General features: G+C 36.8%; 1 protein-coding gene across 1 annotated transcript in view; it reads left to right on the top strand.

Moving 5' to 3' along the window:
* The first annotated feature begins 1,800 nt into the window (after window positions 1-1,800).
* The window catches only part of LOC139945370 (uncharacterized), a 152,515-nt gene continuing 138,951 nt past the window's right edge, over window positions 1,801-15,364 (top strand). Inside the window, exons 1-4 of the mRNA XM_071942719.1 lie at window positions 1,801-1,958; window positions 7,582-7,849; window positions 9,095-9,194; window positions 13,610-13,643. Of these exons, the coding sequence (XP_071798820.1) occupies window positions 7,649-7,849; window positions 9,095-9,194; window positions 13,610-13,643 (335 nt within the window). The 5' untranslated portion in view covers window positions 1,801-1,958; window positions 7,582-7,648. The remainder of the gene's footprint in view (window positions 1,959-7,581; window positions 7,850-9,094; window positions 9,195-13,609; window positions 13,644-15,364) is intronic.

Genomic DNA, 15,364 nt, shown 5'->3' with positions numbered 1-15,364 from the left:
GTAAGTCACCGTAAGCGTTTCCCGAGTGATGGGATTGGGTAACTGATTATTATAGTTCCCCGTGTAAATGACTAATCACGTGCAGTGTATGCTTTAGAAGAACGTGCCTTTTACGTAATGTTATGGTGACTAGTGGTGCCCACTGCACCGCACAAGTCATGTTTGCATGCTTTTAATTGACTCAGCTCCGCCCATTTCAAGAAACTTTACAACAACAAACTCTGATATTCTTGAAACTGTGTGTGCCAAGTTCATATTATAACCCGTAATGCGAAATGGAAAAATATTAACAAGTAAGCCCAGAGCGGGTGCGTTGGACGACAACTCTTGACTTGAAAATTGCAAACCATTACCAGGACCCGAGTTTGGACTAAAGAAGGTTTTTTTCCAGCAGCATCGCGAGATCAAAGGTATGGCGTATATAACTCGGTAAAGAGTGTCAAAGAATTGGGGAAATGTTCAGCTCGACGCCACCACTTTCTCGATTTTTTTTTTTCAACTTGGATGTGTTTTATTAATTGGGTAAATATAGAAAGTGTAGAAGTTTTCATGGGAACCGGTTTTAACTTTCAATTCTGCATTTTTGTATCGATGTATATAACATGCGGTAACCCTTTTGTTAGGTAAGTTTAAAATTCAGTACAATTTGAGCAAATTTAGTGCGGATAAATTGATGGCGTTCAACGGGAAAGTTGCAGAGAATTGTCACTTGTGAATTGTGGAAGGTTGCATGGACTGCAGCTAACGTATACAGATTTCGCCGGGAAGGCTTTCAATTTAAACGCACACGTTGTTTTTAAAAGCACTGGACACGTTAAGAAAATTGTCAAAGACAAGTATTCTCACTTTGTGTAAATGTCATGTATATGCAAAAAGAGGAAATTTGTGAACTTTTTTGCTCAATAGGTCATCATAAGTTGCAAGAAAATAATGAAAGATAAAACACCAATATTGCACAAAGTTGCGAACTTTCAGATCCTGAAATGCATTACATCCCCATGCGCTACATCAGAGGGAGCCGTTTCTTAAAATGTTTTATTCCACCAACAATTTTCCGTTTGTCGTTACCAAGTTAGTTTGTATGCTAAGATATATTCTGAGTGAATTACCAAACAAGTCCGGTGCCTTTTAACCAACGCACATACCTTCGGATGGGACGGAAAGCCGTTGGTTCCATGTGTTGTGTAACGCATGTAAAAGAACCCAGTGCACTTATCGAAAAGAGAAGGGGTTCGCCCTGGTGTTCCTGGCTGTATGCGCCATAGCACCTTGTAAACCCTAACAAGGTGCTAAATAATTGGGTCTAAGAATTCATCACTGCAATAGCCTATCTTTTTGAAAGTTTGTATATACTCAGCGCCTTGAGTACCTTGTTTGGTAGATACGTGCGGTAAATAAGACTTCGATATTATTATTAATACCGGTATTTTCAAATTGAGCGTCATGATAGTAGGCCATAAGAAATACCACTACCAGGATGTTTTTGTTTGAGTATAATCTATACTTCTTGCTGAGACCAATGTTATTCAAACTGATGCTTTGTTAACTCCACTTCAAATCAGCTTTTCCCTCCAAGTTTGCAAATACATCCCGCATTCTCGGAATGACCAAACTGTATTACATTATCTACCCACTTAATAACGAGGATAATGTTGGAAGTTTCTAAAAGCTTGAGCAATCTTACGCAAAGTGCTTTTATAGAGTCACCATCAGGGATTATCAGTCACCTATCTATTCAATCGTGTACTATAATAAAAGCTTGCCGTAGCAGGCACCGGTGATCACGAATAGGGCCGGTGACAAAACCAAACCAGCGTTGTGCATTGACCAGTTGATAATGATGGTCATTTGAAAACCAGCAACAAAAAACATCAGGATCGTTTGCAACTCTCGGACGGTTAAAAATCTAATGGTGGACATAAGCGTGATTTCTCCAGTGTGGACAACATGTAACCTAGGTATGTAAGAATACGGATACGGACACAAGTAGCTTCAGTACGACAGGTAGGTGCTAGACATGGCATTTAACACAGTTTGGGCATGGAGGTTCCTTCATCCATGGTTATTATAAACAGCATAGAGAAAGGACCACGGCATGAGTTAGAACGAATATCCACAGGCACAGACCAATTACCCCGGCGATCACCTGAAAGTCCTGGGCCCAATTTCATAGAGCTGCTAAGCACAAAGTTTGCTTAGTATGAAATGTTTTCCTTGATAAAGACAGGGTTAGCAACCAAATTTCCATTTGTTCCATATTGCTTGTTACTGGTTACAGCTGTAGTGTGCTTATTCTGAAAATCACGTGGATGGCTGGTAATCCTGTTTTTATCAAGACAAAAATGTCATGCTTAGCAAATTGTTGTGCTTAGCAGCTCTATGAAATTGGGCCCAGCACAGATGTATTGCCACCATTCATTTATATACACGTTTTTATGCACTTTTTTCTTCAGGCCCTTTTTTGTTAGCCTAGAGGCACTTGTATTTATACTGCTTGGACCAATCAACCACCCTCAGATTTACGTCCAAACTTATGAATACAGACGTTAAACCATATGGAGGTAGAATTCTACCTTAAACGTAAACGCAAACGTAAACTCCTAGCTTTTCGGTCCTACTACTCGCCGTCAACTCACTTGCGCCGTCAACTCGCTGTCAACTCCTCCAATATACATTTAAAATCCACAAAAGAAGCATAGAACTGTAAAGTATCAGCTCAAAGAGAATTTGCGTAAGTTTTAGGTCATATTTCGGAATAAAAAATGATTTTTTTTTCTCGAAGCAGCAAAACCGTCGGCCGCCAAGATGTCAATGATTGGTACTTTTTTTTATCAGCAGAGATTCGTTTTTGTGAATGAATTCTTACCGAAAACCATGATAAATATGTAGCTGTTTGGAATGCCTTCGTAGGCCTATTTATTGCTTGACAGCCTGGTTGAAAAAAAAACTTCGCTGCTGTCAAACCATGAGTTTCCTTGGATTTGAACGTTCATTATAATGAAACTATTTCTTACAGATTCCTACAGCCAGAAAGAAGTTTACTAAACCGGCAGGCAGCTTTTTTTTTATGTGGCCATTAACTTGACGTTTGTTCTTTTCAGAAATGTTTTATGAAATGCAACATACTTTGATTAACTACATACAAAAATATTAATTTTGGTTTTTACCCATACACCGATGTGTGTTAGCACTGTATACTCAGTACTTTCCCGAGTCCTGTGAAAAAAAATATCACAGGCATGTTACTCGAGGTGGGATTCGAACCCACGACCCTTGCAATTCTAGAGCAGTGTCTTACCAACTAGACTACCGAGGTTGCCCGGTGATATTTTTTCACAGTACTCGGGAAAGTACTGAGTATACAGTGCTAACACACATCGGCGTAGGGGTAAAAACGAAAATTAATGCTCTTTATCCCCGATGCAACTTGTCATCTCTTATACATACAAAAATGCAACCATGCATGTTGGCTGTTTAATCACAGGTGCTGGCGGCGGTTATCATTTGAGGGACGTTCAAACTCCTTATTTGGTCCTTTCTCTATATAGGTTGACTTCAGAAAGATGGCCGCATAGGGTCACTGATGAAGTTGTTTCTTGAAATGACTGTCATTTTTAAGGACTACTCGTTGCATACCGTCTTTTTATTTAGGTATTATAGGTATTATTAACCGTCAACAAAACGCATAAATTCAAAAAATAAATTGGTGGACGACGTTGCGACCCTCAGGGCAGAGTATTCATGCGATTGCCCTGAAGTCACACTCTTTGACTTTGTTCAACAAATGTATTTGTTGCTTGTGTTTAAGAAGGCATAGTTCTCTAAACTTTCGCTTTTTCTGCCCTGAAATTTCTGTCCAGAATGCAGTTTAAAAACTTTTTTCAGATAGCAGAACAATACAAGTTCTTAAAAGTTGTATTTTAAGAACTTCTTACAATTTTTTTTTGTGATGCGTTCTTTTGTGCTTTACCTTTTCACTGTATACACTTAACAATTTCCCATAGGGGACTTTGCACACAAATGTTCATGTGGAGCACCCCAGTCCATTAGGGAATCATTTTATTTCTCGGTTTCGTTTCGTCCTTGGTATCGAGGACACCCTTTTCACACTCGGGGGCCTTCAACCTTTTTACTCATAATGTGTTTCTGATGCGTGGTTGGACCGTTGTAAAGCCTTTTTGAGAACCTATGTGGGATGCCATGATACGTGGTATCAGTTTGTTATTTTTTTTTATTTTTTTTTTTTTTACATAATATGTACTCACAAACAAACAACGAAAATGCAAAAAGGAGGAAAAACATAGAAAACATATCAAGCAACGACTAAACCGTAAACCCCCACTTATGCATTGTGCTTGAGCCAATTGCAACGTTTTTTTCTAGTTCATGTTATATTGGAATTGATTTATTATCATAACTTTCTTATCATTGACCACTTTGCAGGTGCATCGCCATTTGTTCTTTTTCCATTACGTCATATTTTTATTTTAGTTAATTAAGAGTTGTTGTTGTTTGTAGTTGTACGTCCTCTGTTTGTCACTTTATGTTGTCTCTGTCTGTCCACAGGCTGGTACTATCATTTACCTTGACTAAAACACACTACTCTGTTCACAGTTGGTTTATCTCAACATATGCATAAAATAACAAACCTGTGAAAAATTGAGCTCAATCGGTCATCAAAGTTGCAAGATAATAATGAAAGAAAAATAACCCTTGTCACACGAAGTTGTGTGCGTTTAGATGCTTGATTTCGAGACCTCAAGTTCGAAATCTGAAGTCTCCTCTGTGTCCTTGAACGAGTTTATTCAGTTCATGGAAAACAAATTTATTGGTTTCGCCAATCAAGGAAGTTAATTATTATATTACTATAGTTAAAACTGAAAGTGAAATGACTAGTTGTGAGAGATGATTTTAGCCTACAACTCTATCTTCTCTATTTCTTATTACTACTGATGCAGACTTTTTAATCGCTCGTCAAAAACTGGTATGTACGCTCTAGTTTGGTTCTATTTCTGATTATATTTACTCTGTTTTTAATAAGACCCGTCACTTTTGCAATCACATACACTGCAAAAAACGTGATGTTAAAACGGATAGTGAACACCATTCAGTTTTTTTTTTCAATAACAACAATGTAAGGTAGTTTCAAACTCAAATTCAAAAAAATTACTTCAGGCCTGCAGCTTTTTTATCAGGCATCTGAAAGCACACAAGTTTGTGCAACGAGTGTTTTTTCTTGCATTATTTTTTTGCAACTTCAAAGATCAAGTGAATCCAAGTGTTCACAGATGTGTTATTTAATGCATTCTGGGGTACCAGTAGATGTGCCTTTAATTGTTAAAAAATTTTAAGTTTATATATATTTCCTTATTTTGTTTCAAATTACGGTTTGTCAACTAATTTTAAATCTTAGGAACTTTAGAATCGTTAAACCGAATTGTTTTGAGGGTTGGTTGTTTGGTGAAAACCAAAAACCAAATTTCGTTCAGTATTCGAGCGGGCGAGCCCATTTTAATTTTGCAAAGAGCACGTCCATTGGAAATCCTAAAGGTCTATTGGATACTTCCGAAGGGGCACCAAGGCGAAGACTTTTGTCTCATTTGCCTCAGTTTTAATTCCACGCCTGGCACAAATTAGTTAAAAAATGCGTCTTAAAGGATTTGGGTACCTTTCAAAATGTCCATAGATTTACATTAAACTTACAGGTTTGGAAGATAATGATAGTGAAATGCTTCCCTTCAAATATTACTTACTTAGGTGCTGTATTTTTTTTTAGAAATGAGTAAAACAATGTCATGAAAATACGTTTGTAAATGATTAAAATAATGTTCGCCTCATGAGACGAAAATTATTTTCATGACATTGTTTCACTCATTTCCCAAAAACTACAGCACCTCAGCACGTTATATTTTCAGGAAAGCTTTCTACTATCATTATCTTCACACTGTGTAAGTTTAGTGTAAATCTGTGTGGACATTGTGTTTTTGTCCTACAAACGTTACGTAGACCCTTTAATCTAGTGAGGAAATGTTTACTTGAGATATTTGAAACAAATGCTAGTTATAGTTATAGACGGTTTTGATTTAGCCTTGGCGGTCTTACACTTCCGTATTATACTACAGCACTGAGGAAGAGTTCTATATATATAGGGCTAGTTGGGGTTGAACTAAAACCATATGCATGCTTGTGTGACAATAAAACCTCTTTTTTTTAAGTTAAAACTATATAACAAGACCAGTGAGTATAAACTGTTAAGAGGCCCTCTAAAAACCCAAAACTAAACATTTTAAGTTTGTATTTTTATTAAATAATAATGCATAAAAATGCTACAACCACAAGACACTGGACACTATTGGTAATTGTCAAAGACCAGTCTTCTCACTTGGTGTATCTCAACATATGCATAAAATAACAAACCTGTGAAAATTTGAGCTCAATTGGTCGTCGAAGTTGCGCCGAGATTATAATGAAAGAAAAAATACCCTTGTCACACGAAGATACTTGATTTCGGGAGCTCAAAATCTAATTCTGAGGTCTTGAAATCAAATTCGTGAAAAATTACTTGTTTTATACTATCAACAGTTCCCCATTATTCGTTACCAAGTAAGGTTTTATGCTAATAATTATGTTGAGTAATTACCAACAGTGTCCACTGCCCTTAAAAGCAAAACAAAAGCTAAAAAAGTCATGAAATGTATACAAATCAAACCAAAAAGGCAAAAACTTTAAAACAATATTTAACGAGGGTTACCCACCCATACCTGATTATTTCGGACCCTTACATAATATAAAAAAGTACATCAAAGATAAACCACAAAAGGTGAAAAGACTTGGCAGAAGGCCTGTTACGACTGAGCCATTCTCATAACTATTCTAGAAGTTTCTTCGAGTTATTTTTGTATTCAAAAGGCCTTGAAATAGAAAGTAGAAACATGCCTGCCGGGATAAAGCGAAAGGAGGGGGATCCAGACTGTTATTAGTCAGTCATTTTAATTCGGAGTAAACCGGGAAATACCAACGCAAAATTAGTTTCGTTTATAGGCCCAAAACAAAAGCAAACATTCCATTTTGTTTTGTTTCAAAACTCATAAAGGAACCAAGAGTAAGCAACTGGGTCAAAATGCAACTGTTTCTGTGACAGATTTCAAGATAACGGTTGTTCTTTCATCGATAGCATCGATGGTTTTTAACTGCAAGTCATGTTTTTAATAAACCATTACTGAATTGAATAATGATTTTTGATGTTTTTTTGTTTGTTTTTTGTTGTTTTTTTTTTATTTTTTTCATTTTTTTTTTGGGGGGGGTCTTTTGTTTTTGTTATCTTGGCTTTCTTATTTTTTTTTATATAAAATGTTAATGTAGCCAGTGACATCAATGTTCTGAACCTCAGTTATTTTTTTCACTTTTTTATTTTGAGCCATATGCCATTGATTCATTTTCCTTGCTGTTTTGTTTTGCTTATTCATGTTATGTCGATAAAATAATAATATTAATAGTAATTCCCCCGAAGGACCAAGGACGCCAACTTCTTTTTTTGATGTGTCATAATCATGACTTTGTTGTTGTTTTTGTCTTTTGCAGATCGTAACAGACATTTGATCAACCCATCATTAGCATCAGGCCAATTGCTGGCCGAGCAGCCAGCGGTATGACGCCACCGTCATACGGCAAGCTGTCCAACTGCACCTTGATGAAGATCTGGCTGGTCTTCATCTTGGGCGTTGGAACATTCACACTGGAACCGGTCCTAGCCAGTTTCATCCGGTTCAAGGCGGACACAGAATACATCTACAATTTCCAGTCATCAACAGAACTGAAGACAGTTGAAACACTTCTCGCAAAATCCAAGGTAATAATAATTAAAAACATTTAAATTTCAAGCTTAAAACAATACACTAAACAGCAGTTTCTGGACAACACCTGAAAACTTATCTGGAATATGCTATGGAAATTTGTGGTTTTACAGTGGCTCTTTTTTTTATGAATTTCAGGAAGTAGTTTGTGGAAAATTCATTATGCCTGATAAGTGAACTTCAGGGTATGCCCTACATGTATAGGTCAAGTTCAGGTCGAAACACTCGCCGGAGATCGGCCTCATTAGTCAAGTAATTTTAGCCTGGGGCTTAATTGGCAAGAAGACACGGGAACAATAAAGTTTATTTAACCACCTCCGGCTTACAAAGCCTCTAATCCATTTGCTGCCAAGGAATTGACTCTTTTTATCAAAAAATGTGTTACTATTATACCTTTCATTGCAAATTTACGTATATGAATACATGAGATGCAAATGTTTTCCACATTTATGCTCTACATCTTAAAAAGTTAATTTAATTGTTCATACGAATTCATAGAGCTAGATATATATTACAGCCCAGTTGGTTGGGCAACGCAACGTTAAATCCGTAGGTCGTTGGTTCCAGTCACAGTCGAGTAATTTGCTCTTTGTTCCACCCCAAAATCATTTAGAAATTTAACCAGTCGGGGTTTGATTTCACACAGAGTTAAGACAAGTCTTATCTCGAGTTAAAGGCAGTGGGCACTTTTGGTAATTATTCAAAAAAATTATTACATGTAGCATAAATCCTTACTTGGTACCGAGTAATGGTGAGAGGTTGGTAGTATAAAACATTGTGAGAAACGGCTCCCTCTAAAGTGGGGTAGTTCTCGAGAAAGAAGTAATTTGCCATGAATTTGATTACGAAACCTCAGATTTACAATTTGAGGTCTCGAAATCAAGCATCTGAAAGCACACAACTCCGTGTGACAAGAGGGTTTTTTTCTTTCATTATTATCTCGCAACTTTTTCACAGGTTGGTGATTTTGTGCATATGTTGACAAATAGCAAGTGAGAAGACAGGTCTTTGACAATTACCAATAGTGTTCACTGCCTTTAAGACAAGTCTTATCTCGAGTTAGAACGAGCTTAACTTAGCCTTAAGTCTTTAATATCCTAGGGTAATAAGGACTAGTCTTAAGTTAGGACTTTTCCTAACTTGGGACTAGTCCTAACTCTTTGTGAATTCAAACCCAGTTTCCCTTGTGGTTTATATTGAATTCAAACTTTGTATATTATAAACTTTGTTATATTATAAAGATTGGGTTTCTGGTGGTAAAAAGTCCTGATACCGAAGTCGGATTTCAACAGATCTACCTGCGGGTTCATTCAGCGGCAATCACCAGCAGTAACAATCAAGGTAAAACAAAGGCACTGTACACATCTTCCATTCGGATAATCAATTATAATAGACCAAATAAAAAATAAAGCTTGGGTTTGTTAACAATTAACATAATAATTAATAATAATTGTTATGAAGATTTCTCCCCGCGTGTGGAGTGAGAATCATGTATTGAAAGGCAAGCTTTAAAGACACTGAACACTATTGGTAATTGTCAAAGACCTGTCTTCTTACTTGGTGTATCTCAACATATGCATAAAATAACAAACCTGTGAAAATTTGAGCTCAATCGGTCATCGAACTTGCGAGATAATAATGAAAGAAAAAACACCCTTGTCACACGAAGTTGTGTGCGTTTAGATGGTTGATTTCGAGACCTCAAGTTCTAAATCTAAGGTCTCAAAATCAAATTTGTGGAAAATTACTTCTTTCTCGAAAGCTATGGCACTTCAGAGGGTGCTGTTTCTCACAATATTTTATACCATCAACCTCTCCCCATTACTCGTCACCAAGTAACGTTTTATGATAATAATTGTTTTGAGTAATTACCAATAGTGTCCACTGCCTTTAACATAATAACTAATAATAATTGTTATGATAATTTCTCCCCGCGTGTGGAGTGAGAATCATGTATTGAAAGGCAAGCTTTAAAGACACTGAACACTATTGGTAATTGTCAAAGACCAGTCTTCTTACTTGGTGTATCTCAACATATGCATAAAATAACAAACCTGACATGTGAAAATTTGAGCTCAATTTGTCGTCGAAGTTGCGAGATAATAATAAAAGAAAAAAACACCCTTGTCACACGACGTTGTGTGCTTTTAGATACTTGATTTCGAGACCTCGAAATCTAATTCTGAGGTATCGAAATCAAATTCGTGGAAAACTACTTCTTTCTCAAAAACTACGTTATCTCAGAGGGAGCCGTTTCTCACAATGTTTTATACTAACAACAGCTCTCCATTACTCGTAATCAAGTAAGGTTTATGCTAATAATTATTTTGAGTAATTTCCAATAGTGTCCAGTGCCTTTAAACAAGATTGAGGTGTCATGTGCAGTTATAAGTTACAGATTTTCGTATCGTTGTAGTATTCCAATTTCATATTGATTACCACCTTACGGTGGCCGAGAACAAAAGCGGAAAAGGGAAAGCAAAATATCTTCACAGGGGAATACTGAAGGAAATTCGGCGCTTGCACAGTAAGTGGAGAATCTTGATCGTAAGCACCGAATTCGGCCACAGTAAACCTGACCCATGAGGTTGGCACTGAGCTTAAATGCAGTGGACACTATTGGTACTTGTCAAAGTCTAGCCTTTACAATTGGTGTATCTCAACATATGCATAAAATAACAAACCTGTGAAAATTTGAGCTCAATCGGTCATCAAACTTGCGAGATAATAATGAAAGAAAAAATTCAAATTCGTGGAATTTTACTTCTTTCTCGAAAACTATGGCACTTCAGAGGGATCCGTTTCTCACTCTCCCCATTACTCGTCACCAAGAAAGGTTTTATGCTAATAATTATTTTGAGTTATTACCAATAGTGTCCACTGCCTTTAAAGTGCAAACGGGATTGTTTTCATGTTACCCATAGCAACGGCCAACAAACAAATTTCTTTCAAATTCCCGCCTTTCAACAAAATACACAAACAGTGTCATTACTCACTCGTGTGTGTGATGGCCGTGGCTGCTTATTGTTACGTTGCGTCAAACCTACCCAAGGGTTTAACAATATTGAAAGTTGTTTCTTTGTTACGAGGTTAACTTGTTGTTCAGATTTTGCCCAGGGGGTTTTCCTTATAAAACTAGGCCATTGTTAATATACTAAGCGAAACGAACCTAATCCGGAAGGTATTTTGACACCTCTGATATATGTAGAGTGTCATGGCCGAGTGGTTAAGAGCATCGAATTCAAGTTCTGGTGCTAATTCACCGAGTGTGGGTTCGAATCCCGGTCGTGACACTTGTGTCCTTGAGCAAGATACTTTACTATAATTGCTTCTCTTCACCCAGGGGTATAAATGGGTACCTGCGAGGGTAGAGGTTGATATTGTGAATGAAAAGCTTTCAGAGCACCACGGCAGCTCGGGGCTGTATACTCCCTAATGGGAGCTGAGAAAGATTAAAAGGGATGTTTATTGGCCCAATGACCAGGGGACTAATGTAAAGCGCATTGATACAGTTTATTGTGAAATGCGCTATATAAGAACTTGTTATTATTATTATTATTATAGCAGAATAGGCAAATACGATTAGATTTACTCGTAAACATCTAATAATAAACCTTCAGAGCTCATGTTTATGTAAGAAGTATTTAAAGGCACGATACACTATTCGGTAATTACTCATAATTTTTAGCATACAATCTTACTTGGTAACGTGCAATGTAGAGCTGTTGATAGTTTAAACAATTGTGAGAAACGGCTCCCTCTGAAGTAACGCAGTTTTCGAGAAAGAAGTAATTTTTCACTAAAATATTTGAATTTGGTTTCGAGACCTCTGAATTAGATTTTAAGGTCTCGAATTCAAGCATCTGAAAGCACACAACTTTGTGTGACTATGGTGTTTTCTTCATTGTTATCTCACAACTTCGACGACCAATTGAGTTCAAATTTTAACAGGGTTGATATTTTGTGCGTATGTTGGGATACACCAAGTGAGAAGGCTGGTCTATGACAATTACCAATAGTTTCCACTGTCTTTAAAATACATCAATCAGGCAAATAATAACAACAGTGCAGTAGTTGCCCTATGGGCAAATAAGGAGAAAACAACGTCGAGCTCATCGTATTTTTTTTTGTAGACTCCCAAAATATCTAGTTCAGACAGATTTCAGAGCCCAACAAAAAGGTTTTAGTGTGAACTTTTTCCCCCAAATGTGACCTTGAGGTTGTTGACTTCCAACTCGATGTATTTTGAAAGAAAAACGCCCCACAAAACGGGGTATGCTCGAGCGTTTGGAAAAATTACACTGGTACCCACCAGTATGGGTAGGGTGTTTTTGCTAGGAGGGGATTAACTATACGGGCCAGGGACAGGGACTCCCCATGATGATATCAAATTAAGCAGAGGGTTAAAGTTCAAGAGTCAATGAATAATTTCCCTATACTTTAAAAAACGGTGAGAATTTTAAGTATTGTTCGTGTATGGTTTTATGTGTAACAGGTTGCACTGTATGATATGGGGAGTTTGTTTAGTTGGGTGCAACCCAGTACGGTTGGAGTTCACCAATAGTCAGTTTTAAATTCTAACTTTTCCAGTGCATCAACAGAAATTACAGGAAGTTCATAATCATACGAAGAAAATAAAAAGTGCAGTTGGAAACCAATTAGTAAAGCCTAAATATTCTTTGATCGGAACCGTTAAACAAATTTGTTTTCAACTGCACTCTTAATTCTCGTTTAGAGGCAGTGGACACTATTGGTAATTACTCAAAATAATTATTAGCATAAAACCATTCTTGATAACTAGTAATGGGGAGAGGTTGGTATTATAAAATATTGTGAGAAACGGCTCTCTCTGAAGTGGAGTACTTTTAGAGAAAGAAGTAGTTTTCCACGAACTTGATTTCGAGACTTCAGATTTAGAACTTGAGGTCTCGAAGTCAAGCACTCTGAAAGCACAAACTTCGTTTGACAAGGGTGTTTTGTTTTGTTCATTGATATCTCGCAACTTTGACGACCAATTGAGCTCAAGTTTTCACAGGTTTGTTTTGTTATGCATATGTTGAGATACAACAAGTGAGAAGACTGGTCTTTGACAATATTACCAATAGTGTCCACTGTCTTTAAGGGATACTGAAACTTGCTTTGTCGTTTGTTGAACCATGCAGTGCAGCATTCTACAGCAGTTCAGGTGCTCCAAATATAGAAGGGTTACCTCCTCTACTGGGCCCAATTTCATGGCTCTGCTTACCCTAAGCACAGAATCGGCGCTTACGGAAGCAGGGAATTCTGTGCTTACGGCAAGCGTATTTCATGGGTTAGCGGCGAATTTGGGCTTCTGCGCGTGCGTACTTCACGTTACTAGGGATTCTACGCTTACAAGGCTAGCGCAGAAATTCGGCGCTTGCACGTAAGCGGGGAATCGCGATCGTAAGCGCAGAATTCGGCGGTAAGCAGAGCCATGAAATTGGGCCCTGGTTGCGACCCCCATTTGTACTTACTCAGTGTTTATAACTTTATTTATTTACTTGTTACAAATATGCCTGTACTGTTGTTGTTGTACAAATGAAAATAAAACAAACAAACAAATTGGTACAGTTTTACGTTACACAACATGTCATTAATATCGTAATCTAGGAATTAAAGTAAACTTTTGTGACGTGACAATTTACAATCGCAGGAAATATGAACCGGACTTTTGTTATTATATTTTCAAATAAGCGCTCATTTGTTCACCCATTTATTTACGTTTTTCTTTTCAGTTCTTTTGAACGAGGAGCATGACTTTGAAGGATGGTAAGTTTGTTTTTCATTCAAATTTTGTGTCAAAAAACGGAAAGCGCTGATCCAAATCATAATGTATTTCTTTCTCAAATTTGTATTGCCAGGATACCAGTCGCAATTTTTACACGTGGCATAGTATTTTGGCTGGCATAATTTTGTAATGCTTAGCTACTATTTTTGTGCTTTAGATTTCAGCAGCTCTATGACGTTGGAGGCAGGACCCAACTTCATAGAGCTGCTAAGCACAACAATTTGCTTAGCATGAAATTACTTCCTTGATAAAAACAAGATTACCAACCAAATTTCAACGTGACTTTCAGGATAAGCAAACAACAGCTGAATACCAGTAAAAACATAATGCAACAAATGGAAGTTTGGTTGGTAATCATGTTTTTATCGGGGAAGAAACTTTATGCTAGGCAAATTTTTGTGCTTAGCAGCTCTATGAAATTGGGCCCAGGTCATCGTTCTTTATTTTATTTGCTGTAAACAACTACACAATTTCCCACTATTATATGATTTCAATGCCCATTTAGAACTCCCCGGCCTGTGGCTAAGTTTTGCTTTGTCCGATCATGAACGATTCCGAATCCCTCTTTTTCATTTTGTTTTCAACAGAGACACATACGTGTTGATGTTTCTGATTTGTAAACAGTATTTTTGTAGTTTGTTGGGATGTTTGTTTTAGTTTCCCTGACAACCATGGTTTTGGTTGAACAATAAAAACCAGACGTTTCTCTTTTGCAACTTATCTTGATAACAAAGATAGACGTGTTGATGTTTCAAAATGTGTAAACAGTATTTTGCAGAATCTTGTTGGGATGTTTATTGTTTGTTTCCTTGACAACCATGGACAACAAAAGACCAAACATATATTTTCACATGCGGGTTGACTTGGGTAATAACCTGAACAGTCATTGGGACATAATCGATTAGTGATGGTCTCGCATGAGGAATCAAATTAAACCTGACAAAGAGAGTTGATACTTACTCATTAAACTAAAATGTGTTTCATTTACATTAATAACAAATCTCAAAGTTAAACTTGTGCTGTGTTGTGTCAATGAAACTTACTTTGTTTGATAACACTTGAGTTTTGACACAACAAATCATATATTTTATGTGTGATTTGCTGTGTCAGTGCAACTTATTTGAGTTATTATAATAATCAATGAATTTCATTGACACAACGAATCACAAACTTAAGTTGTCACAACTTAATTTGTGATTTGTTGTATCAGTGGAACTTGTTTTTATTTCTTACATAAAATGAGGTTCATTGACACAACAAATCACAAAATGAATTTTGAACGTGTTGTGTCCATAACACTTGTTTTGGTACAACTCCATGGTTCAGTGGAGGAAAGATGCAATAAGCTGAACATCTGACTTCGTTTTCAAGCGCAGGTTGCAACCATTTCCAAAACGTTTGAAACCGTTTCTTATAAAATGCATCATTCTGTATATGGTTGTAAAAAATGTTTAAGAATATAACGATCCACATGCCTCATGGTTTTCCTTTAACATTGTGAACTTACACGCTAAGGAGTAAGCAAATGGAGTAAAACAAATGTAATGTTATTGCTCTTTATTTTTAAGAGTGAATGTCAAACGTAGATAGGAAGAAAACGAACGATGGCCGTCATTATAGTATCATGATACGGAAACTCAATGTGGTGCATGTGAAAATTTTGCCAAGTGTTTGCTACTTTAAAAAAAAAAATACTCTCTTT

Source organism: Asterias amurensis, chromosome 12 (assembly GCF_032118995.1).
Source record: "Asterias amurensis chromosome 12, ASM3211899v1".
NCBI lineage: Eukaryota > Metazoa > Echinodermata > Asteroidea > Forcipulatida > Asteriidae > Asterias > Asterias amurensis.
Note: the sequence above shows the minus strand (reverse complement) of the source record. Positions and strands in the feature narration are given on the sequence as shown.